Source organism: Schistocerca americana, chromosome 3 (assembly GCF_021461395.2).
Source record: "Schistocerca americana isolate TAMUIC-IGC-003095 chromosome 3, iqSchAmer2.1, whole genome shotgun sequence".
NCBI classification, from domain to species: domain Eukaryota; kingdom Metazoa; phylum Arthropoda; class Insecta; order Orthoptera; family Acrididae; genus Schistocerca; species Schistocerca americana.
The window spans coordinates 361,434,286-361,461,231 of NC_060121.1; the positions used below are offsets into that span (position 1 = coordinate 361,434,286).

The 26,946-nt window shown below is 40.8% G+C and overlaps 1 protein-coding gene across 1 annotated transcript in view; it reads left to right on the plus strand.

The window, feature by feature from the left end:
- The window catches only part of LOC124606083, a 375,104-nt gene that overhangs the window by 297,781 nt on the left and 50,377 nt on the right, over window positions 1–26,946 (plus strand). The window contains exons 11-13 of the mRNA XM_047138048.1: window positions 5,994–6,062; window positions 7,495–7,622; window positions 8,541–8,678. Coding sequence (XP_046994004.1) covers window positions 5,994–6,062; window positions 7,495–7,622; window positions 8,541–8,678 — 335 coding nt within the window. The remainder of the gene's footprint in view (window positions 1–5,993; window positions 6,063–7,494; window positions 7,623–8,540; window positions 8,679–26,946) is intronic.

The following is a 26,946-nucleotide window of genomic DNA, read 5'->3' on the forward strand; positions in this document are numbered from 1 at the left end:
GGTTGTTCACTGCAGTCAGGCAGAACAATGTTAGTGGTCAACAACTGTGTAATAAAGTTCAAGGAAATATGCATAAATCAGACCCACTGTCCACTGTCAGGCAGAACAATGTTAGTGGTCAACAACTGTGTAATAAAGTTCAAGAAAATATGCATAAATCAGACCCACTGTCCACTGCATACTTCTGGCCTGACTTCCTTATAAACAGATGCTGCAATCATGCTCAGCATTTGGGTGATGCAGCTATGTCCGATTGTTGCTGGCATTTGGGTGGGTGCAAAGTGAGATGCATTTGTGCACCTGATACCTAAATCTATAATGATACCAACAGGTGGAATGTTGACCTGCCCCAAAAGTTCAAGAGGTTGTGGAAGAGTGGATTCTTGACCTCCTGCAGCAGCAGTTTCTGTTGTACTTATGATCACACTGAGATAACTGTTCACTGATATATTTGGTGAGCACATTAACATTGGCTGCAAGATTGTCATCATCTGTGTGTGTTATCATCATTGACGATATGCTGCTCTGTGATTCTGTCACCGAACTTATTGGGGCAGATGTCATTGCATCTATTATCTTGTCAGCCAAGTCAGTCACTGCATCCAAGGGCATATTGTAATTGCCTTTACTTGCAGTGGTAGGTGGCTACTCCGTAATGCACATAGCAAATTATTGGGGAAGGTGCTGGTGTCAACCTCGCTTCTCAAGTGTCTCTGATACAGGGATGGCTTCCAGTTGCCAATATCTTCCTGAGTCATAACTTGCCTAATGCACTCTTCTTTGGGTAGAGAGACTCCAAGGATCAATTCCATCTTCAGTTTCTCACAAGAGTTTGTTGTAGGTAGCATGATTATCACGTCTTAAATTTCAGCAGCGTACGGATGGTCTAGTTGAGTCACCACCATTGCAAACATTGTAGAATACATTGTGATCACTGCAAATGGAAATTGATCTCCACTTGTTGAAACCACAGTACAGGTTTTTGCGGCCTTTTGTGGCCTGATGGTTTGTAAATGCTCAGCAGGTCTGGAAATTGATGGTTCTATTATAGTTGATATATCAGTTATGGTACAAAGCTTGGTTTACAAGTAGAGATTCAGTTCTTCCTGTGCTGTAGTGCAGGCTAGATCATGTCAGGGTCACTACTTCTTAGCTGGTTGCCATGTCTGCTGCCTGACCATCCAAATCAAGATCTCACCTGGCTGGTATACTAAATATAAGTCCTTGTATAGGATGAACAAAAACTTTATAGCTTGAACAGGAAGTGATGTTGCTGGGAGTCAACAGTTTCAGAGAAGTTTTACATTCAAGTTGAATCATCTCTCTAGAAACATAAATAACTCTCTGTTTAGTGTGTAACAATAAAGTGTCTGCTTGTGTCTGTATGTGTGGATGGATATGTGCGTGTGTGCGAGTGTATACCTGTCCTTTTTTCCCCCTAAGGTAAGTCTTTCCGCTCCCGGGATTGGAATGACTCCTTACCCTCTCCCTTAAAACCCACTTCCTTTCGTCTTCCCCTCTCCTTCCCTCTTTCCTGATGAGGCAACAGTTTGTTGCGAAAGCTTGAATTTTGTGTGTGTGTTTGTGTTTGTTTGTGTGTCTATCGACCTGCCAGCGCTTTTGTTCGGTAAGTCACCTCATCTTTGTTTTTATATATAATTTTTCCCACGTGGAATGTTTCCTTCCATTATATTAACAATAAAGTGAGACGCGTAATCTCTGAAACACAATAGTTAACCAGTCTAACAATAAACAAATTCTTAATAAGAATAAAATAACGCCTCTGGCAGCTGGTGCAAAAAATGTTTTGACAGCCATGACGTAAATACACACACACACATATGCAACACAACATGAAACAACACTGCACAAGGAGGACCACAATCACTATCACTACAAGTATGTTCAAATAATTATCTGTAACATGACAAGTCTTTTCACAAAGTACCTTCAGAGACACTTTGTAAAAATAATAAGTGAATGCAATTTCTATTTTGCAAAACAAAATTCATGTTATAATACAACTAGTACAATATTACCAATAATAAAACCAGATAAAAACTGAACATGAAAGAACAGTTTTACAATATGTAGGCTTCTGTTAAGCCATAAGTTCTTTTTTATGTTGTGCATCTTTAATAATGAATAAGTTAAGTTGTTCTTCATTTCATATGCATAATTTTATTTGTGTCTTTCATTGTCTATTTATGCACAGGTAATACATTACTTGACTGACTTAACAATGCTCAATTTATTTGCTTCAAATCTTACTGAAGAAACATCTGTTTGAAACTTTCTGCAGATTAAAACAGCATGTCAGATGGGGACTCAAACTTGCGAGCTTTGCCTTCTGTGCTTTCTGGTAATATCTGTGCATATGGTTACTAGACTTGCAACATGCCAGTGTAGTGTTATCATTGTGATGATAATGGCTTGTAGTACGGGATCGTTTGTCTTAAGATAGTCAAATCATCTGAAATTATCTGGTCACTTAGGAGATAAACAGTCCCTTACCATATAAAAATTCAAACTAAACAATATATTTGCAATAGTAATACTTTAAGAAAAGTAAGTAATGTGAAGCAGTCTTGACTTGAAGTGGTGTAGTTGCCACTTCTGTAGTGAACAATATGAGGAACTATGGAGATCCTCAGTCAAGTGAGGTTACTCATCAAGCAAATTATGAGTGAATATGTGGATCACATGGACTTTAAACTATGCTAATGAAACAAATTAGTGGGTATCTGAGGTCAACAAAAGAACATTAGGCACAGTGATAATGTACCCACGTGACACATCCACAACAATTTTAGATACACCAGAAATTATGACACAGACTGCCAATGGTATCCTCTACTGTGGCACATAAAACATCAGTACAAAGGAAATGATGAGGTCATGAGACATGGAGCACAAGGTCAGATAGGTCATGGAAACCAGCAATATCCCTGTCTAAGGAACCATTTTGAATTCTCCTTGATCAATTTGGGAAAACCTAACTGATTTGCATGAATTGCTGTGGTCACTCTAGAGAGTCTTGTACTGGTATTCTAAGCTCTCCAGAATAAAATTCAGCCATTAGCTGGAAATATATTTTTATTATGATTTACCAGTTTTGACAAATTAATTTGTCATCTCCATAAGCTTAGTAATTTTTACCAGATGTTAATATCTTCTTCATAGTAGTGCAATGCCATGGGATGTCCAGAAATGTTCATATTGTATGTGATTATTGTAAACCCAGATAGCCAATTTACAGTAACTGAATCTCATTTATGTACCTGTTATGCTAGCAGCAAGATTCTAAGTATTTACCTGAGTATTTACCTGCTACAGAGTAGTCTGCATAGCTTCCCTATGATGATAGTTTTAATGGATCCCTAGGATCACTTAATTGTTGGGTGTCAGAGTCCAATGTATTTAAGACTTTTAGTTCTATATATAAAGTAAAGAAAAGGCAACCACTCACCTGTAGCAAACTGATACGTGAAACTTAGAATCACACAAAGAAAACAGTATCCACACTAGCTTTCGAACTCTTATTCTTCCACTAGCAAAAGTATACACAATCACAAAATGACCAGACGGACACTCAAACACACACTCCTGCTGCTGTAGCAAGATTGATTACTGTTTATCAATTATTGAGAGCAGTTAACTACAGAAATGGAGGTGGAGAGGAGGTAGAGAAGAATGCGTGAGGCAAGGAGGGGCTAGTGGGATAGTGTTAGGCAGGTCTTTTGACAGGTGATTCAACAGCTGTACAATAAAATGAAATGAGTTCAAATGGTAGAGCATATAAGATTCAGAATGAAGGAGAGGGGGGTGGAAAGGAAGAGGAGGAAAGGATAGGAAGATGGAGATGAAGAGTGAGCCAGGGAGGCAAGAGAGAAAGGGAGGGGGATGGGCAAGGAGGAGGAAAAGAAGGGAGAGAGAGGTGTGAGGGAGGGGGGGGGGGGGGGGGAACAAAATTGAAACTTTTGCTACAATTAAGAGTGTAAGGAGGCAACCATGGTCTAAGGGTGGTGTCTTTTACTATAAATCAAAATGCCCTGGTCCCAGGTTTGGTTCCAGCCACTGCTTACATACTGAATAAAAATTATCAGGAACACCAGCCAAAGACTTCCAGTATAAGGAGGCAGCCTTGTTCTAACAACAGCCTAGTCAAAGAAGGTGGAAGAGTGTCCAGAGTTTCAGTGGCAAGATTCCTGATTAGTTCCCAATTTGGATCTCCAGGAGAGGACTGACAAGGAGGAGGTAACCAAACCAAAAAGACTGAATCACCAATGAAAGTGCAACATTCTATGAGTCAGAGAGTTGTATCTCAGTAGTCCAATCATATTTAGGAAGATAATATGTGAAATCTCAGTTTTCTAGCTATGGTAAGGAAGCTAAAAAATCTGAAAAGGGAAACGCAAAAACTTAGTCTCGATAAAATGGAAGTCAGTGAAGTAAAATGGAAATAATGTAGGGATTTCTGGCCAGATGAATATATATATATATCAACAGCAACAGAAAAGGGTACAATGGGAGCAGCATTCTTTATGGATAGCAATATAGGGCAAAGAGTGCATTACTGTGGACAAGTTCAGTGATTGGGTTATTCACATCAGAATTGACAGGAAACCATTGCCAACAAAAATAGTTGAGGGATACATGCCAATGTCATATGTAGAAGATAAAAAAGATGTGGATAATGAACAAGTAATTCAGCATGTAAAGGAAAATGATAACGAAATAGTCATGGGGGACTGGTAGGTGATAGAATGTAAAACAGAGCTATGGGAGAATATAGTTTTGATAGTAGGAATGAGGGACTAGGAACACTGATTGAATACTGGAATAAGGTTCAGCTAGTAATAAGGAATACAGTGTTCAAAAATCACAAGAGGAGGAGGTATTCTTGGAAAAGACATAGAGATATGGGTCAATTCTGGCTGGATTACATCATGGTCAGACAGAGATTTCAAAATCATCTGTTGGATTGAAGGCATACTAATTAGAGATATAGACTCAAATCAAAACTCAGCAATGATGAAGAGTAGACTGAAGTTTAAAAGAATCATCTGGAAGAATCAGTATGGAAAGAAGTGGGATACTGCAGTGTGATAGTGAAGAAAAAAAGTGTCTGAGATCTAATATGAAAGACAAGTCTCAAAGGACACTGATTAGCATGAGCTGAAATTATAAATGCTTAACCTCTAATTGCAAGGATGGTCTTCATTTTCTTTCTCGCATTATCAATTTCAGGACTATCAGCCCCATCTTTAAATGCAACTCGTACATACAGCCAATCAATGTTAGGCATAATTTCCTCAGAATTACCAATCATAAATATGTGCAATATCCAGTGTCCACAACACCATCCAGAAAATAACTAAACAGCAAATGACATTCTTTTTTACAATTCCCATTTCCTGGCATGGATTGTGTATATTTAAGCTTTCTATCATGATGGAAGGTGGGAATGCAGTCATGAAATGAGTCAAAATTGTAAATGAATTAGCCTCTGGCTGCAAGGATGATCTTCAATTTCTTTATCAAATTATCAGTTTTGGGACTACCAGCCATATCTTCAAATGCACCTTGCATATATAAATCTAATTTCCTTGGGATCAAAGCTTGCCATCATCACCAGTCAGTAATACATGCAAAAACCTGTGTCAACAACACCAAACAGAAATGACACTTTCAACATTAAATATTAATAAACATTGACACTCATGTTAAAAAATCTCTACAAGCTATCTGAGACAAGGCACATATTTTCAATCACAACAACCTCTGAGAGAAATGTATGGTACCTGTCATATGTGTGTAACAACTAATTTATGTTCTGAGGGGCCATTCTGAAAATTTTGTCAAACACATGTGAGCACCTGTGTGTGTGTGTGTGTGTGTGTGTGTGTGTGTGTGTGTGTGTGTGTGTGTGTGTTTGCACATACACAGATCACACTATGAGATTACACTCTTCTTGTATTTTACTTTTTCAGAAAGAAGGATAGCCTCTTCACAAGGTGAGCCAGTGTTTTGGACTGAAGAAGGGCGTTACCTGGCAGCATGTGAGTAGAAGTTCTTTTATTTACTGTGAAGTTTGGTTATAATGACTGTGATGTACATAACCATTACACACTAGCTAGTGAGCTAGCTATGTATTCTGCCTTCCCTGTTTTCTAATCCCTACCACCAATAATTAACAATAATTAAAATATATTCCACACCTACTCTGAAGAATTACACTTAAGGAACATAACTCATATCTTAACATGGCAAGATACCAATACAATGAGTGATACAACTGCACAATTTGGTGCTTTAACAATCCCAATACCATACAACACTTTCCTTGTTACGTATTTCACAGCAGTGATAGAATTAGTCATAACACAAGAATCTGTATAAGCATAGTGTGAGTTGTTCATGCATTTGTACAGAGATGGCACTGATATCAAAAAATATATGTTTTCAATATGCTGATCCATTTTTTACAGTTGTTTAAGTCAAATTTAGACCTTTGTTGAACACAAATAATGAGAAATATGAAGGAACAACATGTGATATAGCTGAATACTGAGAGGTCGATAGGCTCTCATCTTTGTGCAGGTAGGGAAAGTTGCATTTAAGATGAGGACCTCCCATAGACAGTGATTTTTTTATAGATATTGAACAAAAATCTTAATTGGGCACACCACCTAAAAGCCACTATAAGAAAATGTTGTGGCCAGTGTTGGGAAAGAGTCTGGCCAATGAATCCTTGTGTTCCCTGTCCATTTTGTTTCCTGGTTTGCCACTTATATGCTCCCATCAAACTCTGAATCTACTCTTTTAATATCAGCTTACATGGGCCCCATACTTTCTGTGATTTCCATCTTTACTTGGCATTTAATAAGTAATAAATTACAGCCAGAGTCCAAAACTGTTCTGGGAAACTTTTTGCAGTTTAAGAGCTGGCTTCGAAATCTTTATATTATCATTAAATAATTTATTTGAAACGCTCCAGAGTCACCAGGTCTGTTGAATGCATACAGCCACCTTTCATGTTTTATAAACCAAGCGTTATCAACAATTTTCCCAACGCAAAATTCTACCAAGCAATTTCTCAGTTTATTCCTATCCCTCATTCCATGTACCCCTCATATTTTTCTTTCTCTTTGTCTTCCTCTTGTGGAATTCCATTCTCCAGTCACAGTGAGATTTTACTTCCCATAATACCTGAAAAATTATCTCGTTACTCATTTTTTTCAGTCTCTTAAATCATCTCCAGAGAAAGTAGGCTTACTTGTTTCTAATACTGTGGTTCATGGTTTTTCACTTAACTTGTCTTTGTGTAATGATACTTTATTTAAGTATCATTACACAAAGACAAGTTAAGTGTTAAACTAGTCCTGTTCTCATGGACTATTTCCAAGTTAAATTTTGTAAAACTCAACTAAAAAGTTTTTATACCACCAAGTTATTTTATTAATACCAGTACAGATATCTTTTCTTTTTTAGCACTTGGTGATCCACTCATAAAGGGATTGAAAGAAATAGCAGACAAGAGACCACAAGATCCTGTGACTTATCTTGCAACATATCTCTTCAATGCTGCAAACAATCACAAGTCTATTGGTAATATGCAGGTACGTATAACATGTTTTATATTCTTTAGAAGAGTATATACTAAAATCAACTTCTATGACAGCAGAGGTACTTGAACTCATTTCTCAGACTGATTCAAGACTTGACTTGCCACCATCTCTCTCCTCCTTTTCCAAATCCCACAAAGATTTTCCTCCTAACATTATAAGACCTCAAAGTCCAGAAGAAAGACAGACTGTTTGTAAGAGAAGGCAAGACATCCTTTTTGTTGGTTGCAAAATGAAATCACAATTGTGAAGTAAACAAACTTATGCAAAAAAAAATAATGTGTATAAATAGAACTCAAGAAGTGCCATATGCCATCTATGAGTATGAGAAATGCATAGATAAGTGAGGTGAGTGTTGGCTGAAAATGCAAATATCTACCCCACATCCCCAAAAATGAGGTAATAAAAAAAATCCTCACCACAGTTTGCTGACTGGACATTCAAAATACTGCAAACTAAATCTTATAAGGCTAAATTTTTGTGAACTGAGTTGTGTGGTTGTCATTTGTTACTTCATCTGAATCAAAGTGAAGCCAATATCCCACAGTATTTAGGATATATTGTAAATTAACAGGTTATAGAAACATGATCAAACTACTTTATTCATCACACACCTACAGCCATTTGGTGAGTTAATTATGGATAGTCATAAGTGGAAAAATCATTTAAACTCAATTGTTTGCCTAATATTTGTAATAACCCTCACCCCCGCCCCAACAGATGATTTGCTTTTGCTTCATCAGAGGTTTTGGTTTAAATGTTAAATCTCCATTAACAAGTTTTTTGTTAGTTTATTTCAGCAGCACATCAGTTTTAGTCTACATGTCAATAAAATAACAGCTTGGTATTAGAGTTTCATTTACATCTATGTGTGACAATATTGCTTTGACAGAAATAAAGTACATTTCACAGGAAAACAACAGGCTGATAGCACCACCACCACCAGCAAAGGGACGTCTAGAAGCTGCTCCCATACCATCTGACATGGATCCACAAGAGGCAGATATTGAGGAGGTGCCAGAAACACCAGAAAACAGTGCAATAGACAGAGTAAGTGCTTCTTTATCTGGTCCCCATAATAACAATATTACTCATACATTTACATATTGTGTTCCACAAATCAATCAAAGGTCTCATTTATCCTGTCATATAATGCACAACATTAACACATTGTTATTAGTCACTAATTTTTAAAATCTATTGGCTGCACTATCTACTACATCATGCAAATACACTCTGGTCCACGAATGATGGCAGTTTGCACACGTCGAGAAACAGGTGGGGATTGCATTCTTGCTGGTTCCAAGCGAAAGTTGAGGTACATGCATAAATGTGCTATGTGCTTCATGTAAGCATGTATCCTGCAAATTATGTCTCTCACTTGCTTGGGTAGTATGTTGCTTCCCATCACCAGCATCCATGGCAGTTCACAACAAATGGAATAAAAATTCACTAAATACTTCACTGTGATCAATACCTCACTGTGATCACATTTAATGCTAGCAATGGGTAAGACATTCGCAGCAGAGGGCTCAGAACACTACTGAATACTCACTGGCTGTCAGAGAATGCTTGATGTAGGTACGCGGAATGAGCCCAAACTCAACCACCATCATTTGTGACTCCAACTACAGTATTTGATGGCAATATTTTTAGTTACTTAATTATTACTAAGAACTGTGAATTATCTTATTTAGCTGATGATTTTGCTTTGGATGGCCTAGATTTAAACAGGTTAGCGTCTGTAAAATTCAGCAAGATGTTTATTGACAAGCACACACTTATAAACAATAGGAGAAACTAAATGTGAGTGATGGGGATGACAAGCTGCTTAAAGGAATAAAATGTAATAATATATTCTTAAAACAATAGGTAATAGTAAAAGCACATTTCTGATTCATTTAAACATCAGTGGCTTACATAAATAACATATGCATGGCAGAGAAGCAAAAATTGACAATCTACAATTCTTTTTGGAAAGGAGGAGACATATATTAGTCCTTTACCCACATGAACATTGGCTAACAAAAGACTGCATCAAAATCCTTCATAAAGTAGGTAGCTATTTTGTAGCCAGCAGCTTTTGTACAAGAAACAAAATTCATGGGAATTCATCCATACTAATTAAAAATTCTGTAATATATAATGTAAGAGATTATTTTAATTTTCTAAATGATGAGGACATATTTGAAAGTTGCTGTATTGAATTATAGAGATAAAAAATTCTAATAATTTGAATATACAGAATACCAGGTAAAGAAGTTACAAAAGTCATTGTGTTTAAACTAAAGAGCCCCTTCCAGAAACTGACAAAAGAGCAGAAGAAAAGATTATCATAACTGCTAATTTTAACATAAACAGTGAATCGACAGAATTTATTGATTTGATGAAGCATTTGGTTTTAAGCTGTGAAAAAGTCATTTCTCACTAACACTGCGCACATAAACTTCCCATGGTGTGTTAATACTTATGGCTGGTAGTGGGGCAAAAGTGAGCAGGACAGAAACTGCATTTTATGGGTTTTCAGCTCCATTATTGGAACAGTATACAGTCACACAAAAATTAACAGGAGAACAAAAACACAGTAAAAGTATGTAGCAATAAAAATGGACACAGGGCAGATAATTCCTATAGGACATAATAGCCTCACTGCACTGATGGTTGCAGTGAGTGGAAAGTAGCCAATTGTAAATGTCAAAAACTATATACAGAGATACTTCAAATGATTTCACAATTACCAATAAGGACTACATCAGCTGTAGAATGGTTGCCACAGAGCCTGTTCCTTTCGACATGCATACATGTCGAAAGGGACTTTGCATCTTAATCAGAATAGCACAGGTACTGTAATATCATATATACAATGATTCTATACCTAAGCAAATACAAGGAACAAAAAGTAAAGAGTTCACAAGTATGCCTTGCATGGAACTGTTTAATCTAAGTGTGCATCATGTCACTACAGGTGAAAAGCTGAGCATAAGCCACAAAGGCACAATGGCAACATCACAAGGTCTCACGGTTGAGGTGTGTGTGCCATTTGTACACATGTGATCATGATGATGATGCAGCAGTCAACCAAAAATAAAAAAATAAATACATAAAAATGAAAAACTTGAGGACACACATGATAGTCTATGGCAATCAAGCAACATGTGGCACACTATCAGTTAGGGTGCAGTTGTTACTAAGAATTCCTTGCTGTGGAAGTAGTCTACCAATCCTACGGAACTGCTGCTATTGTGTGAAAACATCAATAACAAATTAGTCTGTATGAATTAATGAATTTAATGCTGTACCCCTACTACTCAGGAAGGTTCGCTGATGCCAGAAATTATTGTTCAGCCAAAGCTTATAGTACAGACCAACCAGCATCATCATCTCTGCACCTGTGAATGTTCAAAATACCATTACTGTACCTTGTGGCAAGCTTTTTCTTCATATTCACACAGCACAATAGGCACTCTTTACAAAACAGTATCTTGCTCTGTCAAGCAAGTCAGTCATTAAGCATCAGCAAAGGAACTGCTGGTCCAGGAGCTCTTTCCATCACAAGCTTCTCTCTGGAAAAATGCCAAAGCTGCAACAATGCAGTGCATGGCACAGAGAGGTTCCACTACTTAGGTCCACTTTGCTCATGACTCATCAGTGTGTCACCTACTGTTGTAAACTGCTGAATAAGATGGGTGGCAGGTGCTCATGGGTTACAGTGTATCGCTCCCTGTGAGAAGGAGACAATGTGAGGCATCAGCGACAGCAGTGGTGGTGGTCAGAGTGTGGCCCCCATGCTGGATGGCAGCACAGTGCTGGCGGGGTATGGCATTTGCTGTGGCAACGAAGGAACGGGGAGCAATGACACTTATCATAATCCCCGTGGCTGGCTGCAGGGCATCCTCAGCAGCGCCAGCATTTGCCACAGTGGTTTGCATGACGACAGTGTGCACAGTGAGCTTGGCATTGTCCCTCAGCAAACCTGGTACTTGGGTGATGTGACACCGGACTGCCAGCCAGGGCTGGGAATGGCACTGCAAGGCGAGTTGCTGGCATGGCGAGGCATGGCATGGTGCAGGGTCAGGGTTTGGCAACAGATGGTAGTATGCTGGTGATACATGGCACATGGCACACAGGGTGCCTGTGTAGGTGGCATACTGTTATGTGTAGGTGCTGTGTTGGGTGACTCATGTTGGTAGCCTGGGTCACACATTGCAGTGTGAGCATGTGCCGGCACTCGCTGGCCAGGGAAAGGTCCAGTGGCAGGGGTGGTGTGTCTGACAACTTCAGCAGCACTGTTGGGCTGGCTGGAGGGATAAACAGCAAGACAGGCTCCACCCTGATGTCCTACAGGAAACCACCAAGATTGGTGGTGTTTGGTGAGGCACCACCATTGTTGCTTGGTTCCATCTTGGTCCTGATGGCTAGCAGTGCACACAGGCTCACATATGCTGGCTTCAGGTGATTGATTGAGACCTTGGTGGTGGTGTCTTGGAGTCACAAGGAGATTGATTTTGGGCCACATGACCGGATGAGGTGCTGAGTACTACAGGCGTAGAGGTGGCTGGCTGGCATCCAACCAGTGCATCACACGCCGAGGACCTGTTGCACAAAGGGCTGGCATTTGCCATGTTGTGTGCATGAAAGGTACCCAGCACAGGCACATCATTGAGACATGGATCTGCTGCACGGAGGGTGGGATGCAGGTTGTGGACAGCAGGGGGTGTGGCTCAATGAGATCACCTGGCAGTGTGAGCAGCCATCTGTACATAAACTCAGCGGTGAGAGTGCCCAAATCTGCTTATGGCAGACCTAAGAGGACTAGAGGCAGAGTGGTAGACCAAGTTGCAGAGTGGTTTGTGAGGGCAGATCTTAGAGACCTGGGTAATCACTCCACCATGCCATCAGTGCTGCCAGACGTTGCTGTGGGAGTCTTGAGTAAACAAAATGTGAACTGCCACCTACAGTTGGTGGTGATGTGGTGGGGGCACCTGAAACGTGAGACCCGCATGTCTATTAAGGCCTTTGCCACTGTGTCCACAGTTATGTCAGGCAAAGGCACTGTTTCAGGCCACAGCGTGAATCTATCAATGATAGTAATGAGATACCGGTCGCCCTGATGGCCCATGGATGATGGCAGGGGGCCTGCAATATCCATGTGTATGTGGTAATAGCGGTGATCCAACAGGGAGAAAGCTTCTGTTCTTTTCTTGTCTAAACTGTTTATTGTCCGTGTTTCACTTTCATACATGGGTACACTCCATTCAAATACTTTCAGAAAAGACTCCCTGACACTTAAATCTATACTTGATGTTAATAAATTCCTCTTCTTCTAGAACACTTTTCTTGCCATTACTAGCCTCCATTTTATATCCTCTATACATCAACTATTATCAGTTATTCTGCTGCCTAAATAGCAAAATTCTTCTATTACTTTAAGTGTCTCATTTCCCACTCTAATGCCCTCAACATCACGTGATTTAATTCAACTGCATTCCATTATCCAGCCTACCTTAGAGCTCTGGCACAGGATACAGACGCAGGCCCATTTGATACAGTTGTGCTAGATAGTTGGCCAAATGAAATGCTAGTGAATGAGTATGGCAGATGCACAGATTACAGGGTGGGCCAGGCCATGCAAGTACTTGAAGGCTGCCTTGCAGACGTCTGGGGGAAGGTAGTGGCAGATATGGTCTGAGTGGGTCCTCAGGTGTTCAGTACTGGTGTGGAAATCACACCAGACAGGTTTGTGCATGCCTGGTATTGTGTGCAGTTGCAGGTTTAGACCCATATTTACATGTTTTCAGCGCCACAGGAGCTAAGGGCCAGCAATTTGGGTAGTAGTGAGGGTCGTACAGTTGAAGGGAGTGGTAAGGGCACACAGAAGGCTAAGGCAATCACTGATATGTTGTCTATTCTGGCAATGTACCAGACCTAAGCGGTGAATTGTGCAATTTATAACTGCTGTTGTAACTGGCAGGGTGAAATCTGTATGCCATCTTTGCAACCAGAACTCACTGTCAATGGGCAGTGGGCAGTAAGAACATTAAATGACGCTCCTCTACCAATGGGTGGAAATACCTAACTAACTGCCTCATACATGGCAAGGAGCTCTCCACCATATGTGGTCCAATGCTGCAGTGGTTCCATGAACTTCACAGAGCAAAACACCAGGAGTTGTCATGTCCTTCAACAAATTGTTGCTAGGCTGTGCTTTTGGCAGACTGTCTGGTTTTGGTGACAACTGCAAGTCTGGCTGGGGGGTGTGCTACAAGGGCGTCTTGTAAGAGGTTATGCTTTGTTGCTGTTGTTGTTGTGGTCTTCAGTCCAAAGATTGGTTTGATGCAGCTCTCCAGAATACTCTATCCCGTGCAAGCCTCTCTATCTCTGAGTAACTACGGTGACCTACATCCTTCTGAATCTGTTTACTGTATTCATCTTGTGGTCTCCCTTTATGATTTTTACCTCCCCCCCCCCCCCCCCCCCACACACACACACTTCCCTCCAGTACTAAACTGGTGATCCCTTGATGCATCAGAATGTGTCCTATCAATTGATCCCTTCTTCTAGTCAGGTTGTGCCACAAATTTCTCTTCTCCCCAATTCTGTTCAGTACCTCCCCATTAGTTACATGAGCTACCCATCTAACCTTCAGTATTGTTCTGTAGCACCACATTTTAAAAGCTTCTGTTCTTTTCTTGTCTAAACTGTTTATTGTACATGTTTCACTTCCATACATGAGTACAGTCCATACAAATACTTTCAGAAAAGACTCCCTGACACTTAAATCTATACTTGATGTTAACAAATTCCTCTTCTTCAGAAACACTTTTCTTGCCATTACTAGCCTCCATTTTACATCCTCTATACTTCAACCATTATCAGTTATTCTGCTGCCTAAATAGCAAAATTCTTCTACTACTTTAAGTGTCTCATTTCCCACTCTAATGCCCTCAACATCACCTGATTTAATTCAACTGCAATCCATTATCCTCATTTTGCATTTGTTGATGTTCATCTTATATCCTCCTTTCAAGACTCAAGACACTATCCATGCCATTTAACTGCTCTTCCAAGTCCTTTATTGTCTCTGACAGAATTACAATATCATCAGCAAACCTTAATGTTTTTATTTATTCTCCCTGGACTTTAGTTCCTACTCCATTTTTTCTGTTTTCTTTATTGCTTGCTCAATATACAGATTGAATAACATTGGGGATAGTCTACAACCCTGTCTCACTCCCTTCTCAACCACTGCTTCCCCTTTGTGCCACTTGCCTCCTATAACTGCCGTCTGGTTTCTGTACAAACTATAAATAACCTTTTACATCCTGAATTTTTACCCATGGCACCTTTAGAATTTGAAGGAGAGTCTTGCAGTCAACATTGTCAAATCTTTCTCTAAGTCTACAAATGCTATAAATGTAAGTTTGGCTTTCCTTAGCCTATCTTCTGTGAGAAGTTGTAGGGGCAGTGTTGCATCGCATGTTCCTACATTTCTCCAGAATCCAAACTGATCTTCCTTGAGGTCAGCTTCTATCAGTTTTTCCATTCTTCTGTAAATAATTCACATTAGTATTTTGCAGCTGTGACTTATTAAAGCAATAGTTCAGTAATTTTCAGACCTGTCAGCAACTGCTTTCTTTCGAACTGGAATTATTATATTCTTCTTGGAGTCAGAGGGTATTTCACCTGTCTCATACATATTTCTCACCAGATGAAAGAGTTTTGTCATGGATGACTCTCCCAAGGCTATCAGTAGTTCTAACGCAATATTGTGTACTTCTATGGCCTTGTTCCTGCCTTTTTTTTTCAGTACTCTGTCATTCTTCACACAGTATTGTCTCTCCCACCTCATCTTCATCTATGTCCTCTTCCATTTCCATAATATTGCCCTCAAGTACATCTCCCTTGTATAGACCCTCTATATACTCCTCCCACCTTTCTGCTTTCCCTTCTTTACTTAGGATTGGTTTTCCATCTGAGCTCCTGATATTCATACAGGTGTTTCTCTTTTCCCCAAAGGTCTCTCTAATTTTCCCATAGGCTGCATCTATCTTACCCCTAGTGATATATCCTTGTGCTCCCTTACATTTGTTCTCTAGCCATTCCTGCTTAGTCGTTTTGCACTTCCTGTCGATCTCATTTTTTAGATTTTTGTATTCTCTTTCACCTGCTTCATTTACTGCATTTTTATATTTTCGTTTTTCATCAGTTAAATTCAATATCTCTTGTGTTACCCAAAGATTTCTACTAGCCCTAACCCTTGTACCTACTTGATCTTCTGCTGCCTTCACTATTTTATCTCTCAAAGCTACCCATTCTTCTTCTACTTTATTTTCCCCTGTTCTTGTCAATTGTTCCCTAATGCTTCCTCTGAAGTTCTCTACAACCTCTGGTCCTTTCGGTTTATCAAGGTCCCATCTCTTGAATTCTTACCTTTTTGCAGTCTCTTCAGTTTTAATCTACAATTTATAACCAATGAACTGTGGTCGGAGTCCACATTTGCCCCAGAAATGTCTAACAGTTTAAAACCTGGTTCAAAAATCTCTGTCTTACCATTATATAACCACTCTGAAACCTTCCAGTGTCTTCAGGTCTCTTCCACACATAGAACCTTCTTTCCTGATTCTTAAACGAAGTGTCAGATATGATTAAAGTATGCTCTGCGCAATATTCTATCAGGTGTCTTCCTCTTTCATTTCCTTCCCCCCCAATCCATATTCACCCACAATTTTCCATCTTTTCCTTTTCCTACCATCAAATTCCAGTCCCCCATAACTATTAAATTTTTGTCTCCCTTAACTATCTGAATAATTTCTTTTACCTCATCATTCATTTCTTCAATCTCTTCATGATCTGCACAGCTACGTAGCATATAAACTTGTACTACTAAGGTGGGTATGGGCTTCATGTCTATTTTGGCTACAATAATGCGTTCACTATACAGTTCATGGTAGCTTATCCATGTTCCTATTTTTTTATTCATTATTAAACCTACTCCTGCATTACCCATATTTGATTTTGTATTTATAGTCCTATATTCATCTGACCAGAAGTTATGCACCTCCTGCCATCGAACTTCATGAATTCCTGTTTTACCTAAATTTGACCTATTTGTTTCCCTTTTTAATTTTTCTAACCCACCTGCTTGATTAAGGGATCTGACATTCCATGACACATCCGTAGAACACCAGTTTTGTTTCTCCCAATAACAACGTCGTCCAGAGTAGTCCCCATCCAGATATCCAAATGGGGGACTATTTTATTTCTGGAATATTTTACCCGAGGGTATGCCATCATCATTTAACCATACAGGAAAGCTATATACCCTCAGCAAAAATTACGGCTGTAGTATCCCTTTGCTTTCAGGCATTCACAGTACCAGCACAGCAAGGCAGTTTTGGTTTATGTTAAAAGGCCAGATCAGTCATCCAGACTGTTGCATCTGCAACTACAGGAAATCCTGCTGCCCCTCTTCAGGAACCACATGTTTGTCTGGCCTTGCAAGAGATACCCCCACTGCGATTGCACATATGGTACAGATATCTGTATCACAGAGACACGCAAGTCTCCCCACCAATGGAAAGGTCCATGGGGTGGCTCATGCTTCATTTGTTCAAAACTGATCAACATTTGTGCCACCCAAGGAGTGGGCCTTTTGTGTGGTTGCCCTGGAGTGTGGCCATAAGAGGTGCTTGCACATTTGTGATGTCCTTTATGTTGCACCAAAAAAATTCCCCATCCTGAGGAACCTGCTGAGAATGCATGTAGTGGGCCATGGGAACTTTGACACAGCCCAGACCTTTTTGTTCAGGGAGTGAGAGCCCATGCACGGCATCCTGTACCCCTGGAAGTCGGTCTCTGGAACATCAAAAATACACTTCTCCAGGTCGATAATGATACCAGTCTACATCTACATCTACATCTATATTTATACTCTGCAAGCTACCCAACGGTGTGTGGCAGAGGGCACTTTACGTGCCACTGTCATTACCTCCCTTTCCTGTTCCAGTCGCGTATGGTTCGCGGGAAGAACGACTGTCTGAAAGCCTCCGTGCACACTCTAATCTCTCTAATTTTACATTCGCGATCTCCTCGGGAGGTATAAGTAGGGGGAAGCAACATATTCGATACCTCATCCAGAAATGCACCCTCTCGAAACCTGGCGAGCAAGCTACACCGCGATGCCGAGCGCCTCTCTTGCAGAGTCTGCCACTTGAGTTTGTTAAACATCTCCGTAACGCTATCACGGTTACCAAATAACCCTGTGACGAAACGCGCCGCTCTTCTTTGGATCTTCTCTATCTCCTCCGTCAACCCGATCTGGTACGGATCCCACACTGATGAGCAACACTCAAGTATAGGTCGAACGAGTGTTTTGTAAGCCACCTCCTTTGTTGATGGACTACACTTTCTAAGGACTCTCCCAATGAATCTCAACCTGGTACCTGCCTTACCAGCAATTAATTTTATATGATCATTCCACTTCAAATCGTTCCGCACGCATACTCCCAGATATTTTGCAGAAGTAACTGCTACCAGTGTTTGTTCCGCTATTATATAATCATACAATAAAGGATCCTTCTTCCTATGTTAAGGGTCAGTTGCCACTCCCTGCACCAAGTGCCTATCCGCTGCAGATCTTCCTGCATTTCGCTACAATTTTCTAATGCTGCAACTTCTCTGTATACTACAGCGTCATTTGCAAAAAGCCGCATGGAACTTCTGACACTATCTACTAGGTCATTTATATATATTGTGAAAAGCAATGGTCCCATAACACTCCCCTGTGGCATGCCAGAGGTTACTTTAACGTCTGTAGACGTCTCTCCATTGAGAACAACATGCTGTGTTCTGTTTGCTAAAAACTCTTCAATCCAGCCACACAGCTGGTCTGATATTCCGTAGGCTCTTACTTTGTTTATCAGGTGACAGTGCAGAACTGTATCGAACGCCTTCCAGAAGTCAAGGAAAATGGCATCTACCTGGGAGCCTGTATCTAATATTTTCTGGGTCTCATGAACAAATAAAGTGAGTTGGGTCTCACACGATCGCTGTTTCCGGAATCCATGTTGATTCCTACATAGTAGATTCTGGATTTCCAAAACCGACATGATACTTGAGCAAAAAACATGTTCTAAAATTCTACAACAGATTGACATCAGAGATATAGGTCTATAGTTTTGCGCATCTGCTCGACGACCCTTCTTGAAGACTGGGACTACCTGTGCTCTTTTCCAATCATTTGGAACCTTCCGTTCCTCTAGAGACTTGCAGTACATGGCTGTTAGAAGGGGGGCAAGTTGTTTCGCGTAATCTGTGTAGAATCGAATTGGTATCTGGTCAGGTCCAGTGGACTTTCCTCTGTTGAGTGATTCCAGTTGCTTCTCTATTCCTTGGACACTTATTTCGATGTCAGCCATTTTTTCGTTTGTGCGAGGATTTAGAGAAGGAACTGCAGTGTGGTCTTCCTCTGTGAAACAGCTTTGGAAAAAGGTGTTTAGTATTTCAGCTTCACACGTGTCATCCTCTGTTTCAATGCCATCATCATCCCAGAGTGTCTGGATATGCCGTTTCGAGCCACTTACCGATTTAACGTAAGACCAGAACTTCCTAGGATTTTCTGTCAAGTCGGTACATAGAATTTTACTTTCGAATTCACTGAACGCTTCACGCAGAGCCCTCCTTACACTAACTTTGACATCGTTTAGCTTCTGTTTGTCTGAGAGGTTTTGGCTGCGTTTAAACTTGGAGTGAAGCTCTCTTTGCTTTCGCAGTAGTTTCCTAACTTTGTTGTTGTACCACGGTGGGTTTTTCCCGTCCCTCACAGTTTTACTTGGCACGTACCTGTCTAAAACACATTTTATGATTGCCTTGAACTTTTTCCATAAACACTCAACATTGTCAGTGTCGGAACAGAAATTTTCGTTTTGATCTGTTAGGTAGTCTGAAATCTGCCTTCTATTACTCTTGCTAAACAGATAAACCTTCCTCCCTTTTTTTATATTCCTATTAACTTCCATATTCAGGGATGCTGCAATGGCCTTATGATCACTGATTCCCTGTTCTGCACATACAGAGTCGAAAAGTTCGGGTCTGTTTGTTATCAGTAGGTCCAAGATGTTATCTCCACGAGTCGGTTCTCTGTTTAATTGCTCGAGGTAATTTTCGGATAGTGCACTCAGTATAATGTCACTCGATGCTCTGTCCCTACCACCTGTCCTAAACATCTGAGTGTCCCTGTCTATATCTGGTAAATTGAAATCTCCACCTAAGATTATAACATGCTGAGAAAATTTATGTGAAATGTATTCCAAATTTTCTCTCAGTTGTTCTGCCACTAATGCTGCTGAGTCGGGAGGTCGGTAAAAGGAGCCAACTATTAACCTAGCTCGGTTGTTGAGTGTAACCTCCACCCATAATAATTCACAGGAACTGACCACTTCTACTTCACTACAGGATAAACTACTACTAACAGCTACAAACACGCCACCACCATTTGCATACAATCTATCCTTTCTAAACACCGTCTGTGCCTTTGTAAAAATTTTGGCAGAATTTATTTCTGGCTTCAGCCAGCTTTCTGTACCTATAACGATTTCAGCTTCGGTGCTTTCTATCAGTGCTTGAAGTTCCGGTACTTTACCATCGCAGCTTCGACAGTTTACAATTACAATACCGATTGCTGCTTGGTCCCCACATGTCCTGACTTTGCCCCATACCTGTTGAGACTGTTGCCCTTTCTGTACTTGCCCTAAAAAACTGCCCGGCCCACGCCACACAACCCCTGCTACCCGTGTGAAAGTGACAGCATACCTCCCAGAGACCACAGTGGTGCTCCTTGGGATCACATGAATAAATCAGGATGTCATCCAAGTAGGTGAAAGACCCTCAAAGGAGTAAGCCATCATGAGAAATAAACTTAATGTCAAGGATAGAGTCTGTAATGTTGGTCATGGTAAAGGTTCACAGGAAAGCCTACTGAGGCCTAGGTTGGTGGATCAGATATGGGAGCAGTAGGTTGTGATGGCTGAGCCATTAACTGCTTTGAGGAGTAGGGGGAGAAAGTGGACAGTGACCAGCAGAGAATAGTAACCATGAGGGATAGATGGAAATGTCTGAACCTGTGTTGAGGAAGGAGGGTGTTGAGGAATGAGGATTACAATGATCACACACAAATAGGCTCTGTGAAATCACAGAGCAGCCAGGTGTGGCTACTGCTGGCTGCTGTTAGTGTTTGGGGCTCATGCACATGGTACATGACAGTGTGCAGCATCTCTGCCAAAACACTTATGGTACCAACAATGTCATCAGTATGCACCAGCTCCCAAAATGCCATGGAGGGGGGAGGTGCCTGTGCAGGTGTGCGTACCATTGGGCAGAGGTGGGCAGTGCATGATGTGGTGCAGGTGCATGCACTCCAAAGCAGTAGTGAACTTGCTCATCTCGCTAATCATCATGGCTATTAGCTGTGTTGTGTCTGCAGGGGGTGCAGGGGCTGGGCAGTGGGAGACGGTGCAGGTTGCACCAGATTGCGGTCACACGTGCAGGTTCTGTGATGCTGCATAGTGGCAGTGATAGTTTGTGAGTCAGGGGCTTCAAAAACCCTGTCAGTGGTAGTGACTGCTGTACTGGAACTCTGAAACTCCTGTGCAGTTAACACCATGTGTATTTTGACAGACAAATGCATGTGCCAAGTTGCTGCTAGCAGCATGTTGGGAAGCACTGCCGGTTCAACTAGCATGTGGCAGTGGAACTGTGAAGGATATATGTTGGCACACATGATGATGCATGTGCCTGCACAGTTACAGCATCTGTGAGCTGTGCAAAGTGGCTTAGGAATGCTTGGAATCCATTCATTTGTGCCTGTGGGCTGGAAGAGGCAATGAGGGTTTGGCCATCACTGGGGGCAAGACTTATCCTGAGTGGTGTAGCAGTATCGGTCTGTATAACAGTTCACTGCTATCTTCAGTAGTGGTGGGCTGGCAGAGGGATAGGAATGCCTGTGTGATGTGGCTGCACAATACATACGACCTGGCATGGTGATTCGTAGAGGTGGTTTACTCAAGGATCACCAGTGTGAGAAAGGCATTCCTCACTAATATTGCACGCATAAGCTGCCTACATCGCAGTAGTACATACAGCTGACTGTGGGAAAAAAGCGAACACGACATGGAAAGTGCATTGTTTGGTTTTTCAGTTCCCTTATTAGAACAGTTCACATTGACATAAAAATTAACAGAACAATAACACAGTAAAATTATATAACAATGAAAATTGACACAGGGGAAATAATTCCTATAGAACACAGCAGGCTCACTGAAGTGAAGGTTTCAGTGAGTGGAAAGTAATAAACTGTAAACGTCAAAAACAATATACAGTGATTCTACACTTTAGCAAATTTTTTTAAGGAATAAAATGTAAAGGATCCACAAACATGCCGTGTATGGAATTGTTTAATCCAAGTGTGCATCATATCACTACAGATGAGATGCTGGGTATAAGCCACAAAGCCACAATGGCAACTCCATAAGGCCTCACAAATGAGATGAGTATACCACTTGTGCACATATGATATATGATCATGATGATGATGCATGAAGCAACCCAGACAAAACTTACAGACATGCACATGGTAGTCTATGGCAGTCAGGTGACATGTGGCACACTATCCACTAGGATTGTTAGTAAGAATTCCTTGATGTGGAAGTAGCCTATCGATCCTGTGAAACTGCTGGTATTGCATGAAAACATCACTATCAAATTAGCCTGTATGAAGAAAAATTTACTGCTCCAGCACTAGTGCTCAGTAAGGCTAGCTGATGCCATCAGTTATTGTTCAGTAGAAGTGTACAGTACAGACTCACCAGTGTCATTCTCTCAGCACTCATACGTGCCCAGAATACCATTACTACACCTCATGGTAAGTCCCTTCTTCAAGTTCACATAGTACAATCAACATTCAGTATAAAACACTATCTCACTTGGGCAAGCGCATCAGTCATTCAGCATTGGCATTGGTAATGCCGGTCAGGGAGCTCTTTCTGTTGCATGCTTCTCTCAATAAAAACCCCAGAGCTGCAGCAAACGAGTGCATGGCAGAGAGATATTCTACTACTTATGTTCACTTTGCTCATAGACAATCCACATGTCATCTGCTGTTGTATGTTGTTGAAGCAGATGGGTGGTGTGTGCTCATGCACTGCAATGTGTTGCTGAAAAGTTAAACTTCACAGAATTCACAAGAGAGAGTTAACAGACAGCAACCTGCCTAGATAACATTCTGATGAATTATTCATTTGATGAGACAAATAAATTTTGCATTGATTCAGGTATTTCATATCATTCTGCAGTCTTTGTATCCATCAACCAGCCATTAGAAAAATGTGCACCAAATGATGTTTCAGTAAGGTAAATATAAAATTTGTTTTATTTTAAACTTGAAGAAGTAAACTAATCAATGTATCATTGTACTACAAGTTCTAAAAATTGTGACGATTTCTTGGAAGTTTTTTGCATACTCCCGATGAGATATTTCTCCCTACAGTCTGCCACAGAAAATGGACAATCAACCTGAATTGAATGATAGCTGGTATAAAATAGTCAAGTGCCTGGAAAAACAGTTACATAATGAGCTGAAAAGTAATACAACTTAGATTTTATAAACTATATACAAAGGTACAAAACTGTATTTAGAAGTGTGGTAAAGGCAGCAAAAGCAATATCACACAAAAAATACATTCTGAACCACACAAATAAATCAAAGGTAAATAATAAAATCTGGACTTATGGTCATTGTCGGCAGTCCATAGATCTCCAAAATGAATATAGGTGACAAATTTACTATCAGAAATATGAGAACATTTCAGTAATGACTTCTTTTTATAAATGTATCAAAATCATATGTAAATGTAAGTGGTTACAGAGAGAATGTCCAACCATTAAGTTTCAAACAGGGTAACAGGGAGTTTCTAATTAAATTTCAATGAATTACACCTAAAGTAGTATTATTCATTAAAAATGAAAATTCTGCTGGATGGGACGAAATACCCACTAGCATAATTAAAACAGCTTCTGGTATAATATCAGGACCCCTACCTGAAATAATAAACTAGTCATTTGAAGAAGGGTGCTTCCCAGATGCTCTGCACATCTTAAGTATGCAGTAGCGTAGCCATTCTTCAAAAAAGACTGAACAGAAGATGTAGGAAACTACTGACTAGTAAATCTTTTCCCAGTATTCTCAAAACTATTGGGAAAAGCTAAAATCCGTGTCCAAAATTTCATAGTAAAATCTAAAATTCCAGGTCCCGTGCAGTAGCCGATGCGACCTGTGAACCTGTAAGCAGAAAACCCTCAACCGTACGATGTTCTGCCTCATCAATGTGGAAACAGAGTAGTTCATCTCGATCGAAAACCGGGTCGGGGCCCATCGGCAAACGTGACAACGCGTCAGCGTTGGCGTGCTGGGCCGTGGGGCGATAGTGAATCTCATAGTGAAAATGAGACAAGTATAAGGCCCAACATTGCAGGTGGTGAGCTGCCTTGTCCGGAAGTGACGCCGATGGGCTGAACAGAGAGACCAACGGCTAGTGGTCGGTGATGAGGTGCAATATGGGCCATCTATAAATGTTGAGGAAATTTGTTTATCTCTGGCTAAATCCCAAAAAGTCACAGGAATTTTCTGAGACTTTATGAAAGCTCTGAGAACAACTCTCTACTGTTACATAAATTAGGAAGATGCAGAATAGAAGGTAGTGCTTGGAAATGGTTCAAATCATATTTAACAGTTAGAAGTCATAAGGTATTGTAACCTAAGGTACAGGAAATTGTTTCTCAAAATGAAAAATTATTTCATAGGGAGTCCCACAAGGTTCCATTTTAGTCCCAATCCAGTTTTTATTTTATAGAAATGATTTACTTCTTAATATAACATTGCACTTAGTTTTATTTGCAGATGACACATCTGTACTCAATGAAAGTGAGGCCACAGAACAAATTCCCCAAACAATAATTGACACCTTTAATAGTTCTCCAATTCTTCTTCTTCTTCTAAAATGTCTTCATTTTTCCACAGAAATCTATCCATGATGGTTTCAGTTCATGGTTTGTTTACAAACTAATAATTCTCAACAAGTGTTCTGAATGCAGATCCACCCTGTACCATGTCACCTGTTACGCCAATTTCCTGACGTCTTTCAGTTTCAAACAGCCAATGTTTCTTAAATTTCATTGAGATGACAAGACTGAGAATTCTTTTATCAGGCTGTCATCATCCATTCTGAGAATGTGGCTGTAAAATTTTAATCTTCTCTTGCAGAAAGTGTCAGAAATTTTCTCAGTACTCGTGTAATTTCTTTTTTTCCAAATTCTTCTTATGTAGCATGGGCCAAAAACTTCCCTTAAAAATTTTCTTCCTTGTTTTTGTGTGTCTTGGATGAGCAATCCACCTCTGCTCATTTAAGTTTTTCATTCCCTTAATGTTCATGGTTTTGTTAATTTATTGTAGTGTCATAGATTTGTGTTCCAAGATATTAATCTTTCATTATATCTGTCCCAGGTGGTTTCGTAAGCATTAAGCAATTTAGAGATCCCCTATTATTAACTTAATGATTTAGTACTAATTATTGTATAATTTTTCCTAGGTATTTTAATTTAGGTTACGTGATGTATTTTGCCAAATTGAATTTCTATAAATTGTCCATCATCCTAGACACTGAGTTTTTATGTATTTTCAGTTATGACTGAAATTTCATTACGTTTTTCTTAGGAATAAATAACTGTTTCTTCTATTGTTGGAGGGACTGAACCATAAGGATCAAACATTGCAAAACAGTTTTACTAGGTGTGTTTGAAAAGTTTGGTAAATGGTTTCAGAAAATAAAGGAAACAAAGGTTACAAAAAAATGTCTTTACTAGCCATAAAAAGTAATTGCCATTAGTGAGAACATACCTCTGACATTGGTTGTATGAGTGTCGGAAATTGTCAACAAATACTTCTTGTGGCATCATTCACAGCACTGTGGCCATGCATTGTTGGATGTCTGCAACTTTGTAAAGTGTAAGCCTTTTGGAGGTAATTTAATACAGGGAAACAAAAAGAAGTCTGCCTGTGCCAAATCTGGAAAGGAAAGATGTTGTTGAAGAACAGTCACCTTGCATTGAGTGAGAAACTTGGGCAGAAGGACAAGGTGTGTGTTATAACCTTTAATCACTAATAAATTGTGTGGATATACAAACGTAGAAACAATAGCTGGTTACATGCTACCAATTCCGTATCGGTCATTTGACTGCCATGCCGTGACATGCGGCCGGCGCCGATCATAGCTAGGTGGCGCTCCCACACTCAGCCGAGTTGCAGAGCGCCTCTATCGCCGTTTGCGCGTACTCACGTGGCAGCACTCTTAAATGTCATGGCACTGTCACAACACTTTTCCTCCCTTGAAAAAAAACACTCACTTCCTGGGAGACATGGACAGCGTGGAGACATCCATGGCCTCTTGGGAGGCCCCGAGAAGATCCCGCGGAGAAACACGAGAGTACGGTCGAAAATGTCCAGGACGGAAGCTGGCGCGTGGAACGTGCCTCCTGGACGAGATGATGGGTGAAAACTCCAGAGCAGCATCCATAGGTGTCGTGGACCTGGGGGTGTGCTCCAGCGAGATGGGTCCCAGAGAAGGCGGCGTCGCGACTGGGGCCGGTTCCGGCGGACTCGGAAGTGGTACCGACGTCGGCTGCAGCAACACGCACGGGAGATCGGCAGCAGCGACAGGACTGGCTGCTCGGGCTGGTGGAGGTGAAGGAAGGGGCGGTGGCACCAGCGTGGCCACCACTCATGGGCGCATTTGGTCATAATGGCGAACAACCATGCCATCTTCCATATGTATTTCACAAAGCCGGCGGCCGCGAAGAGCCTTGACCACCCCTGGAATCCATTTAGGGCGAGATCCATACCCTCGTGCCCACACGTTGGCGCCCACCGAGTATTTTCCCGCATGAGGGGACACAGTACAAGGCCTGACAGGGTGAAGCAGGTGCAGCAGAGTGCGCGGTTGGCGGCCATGCAAGAGTTCAGCAGGTCTGCGATCACCCAGAGGCGTGAAGCGATAAGAACTCAGAAAATGCAACAGAGCGTTATCTGTGGAAAAATCACTAAGGAATTTTTTCATCTGGCTTTTGAAATTGTGGACAAGGCACTCGACCTCCCCATTCGATTGCGGATGGAAGGGCGGTGCTGTAACATGATGAATCCCGTGTCCAGTACAAAAATCATGGAAGGCTTGCGAAGAGAACTGAGGGCCATTGTCTGTGATGATCGTGGATG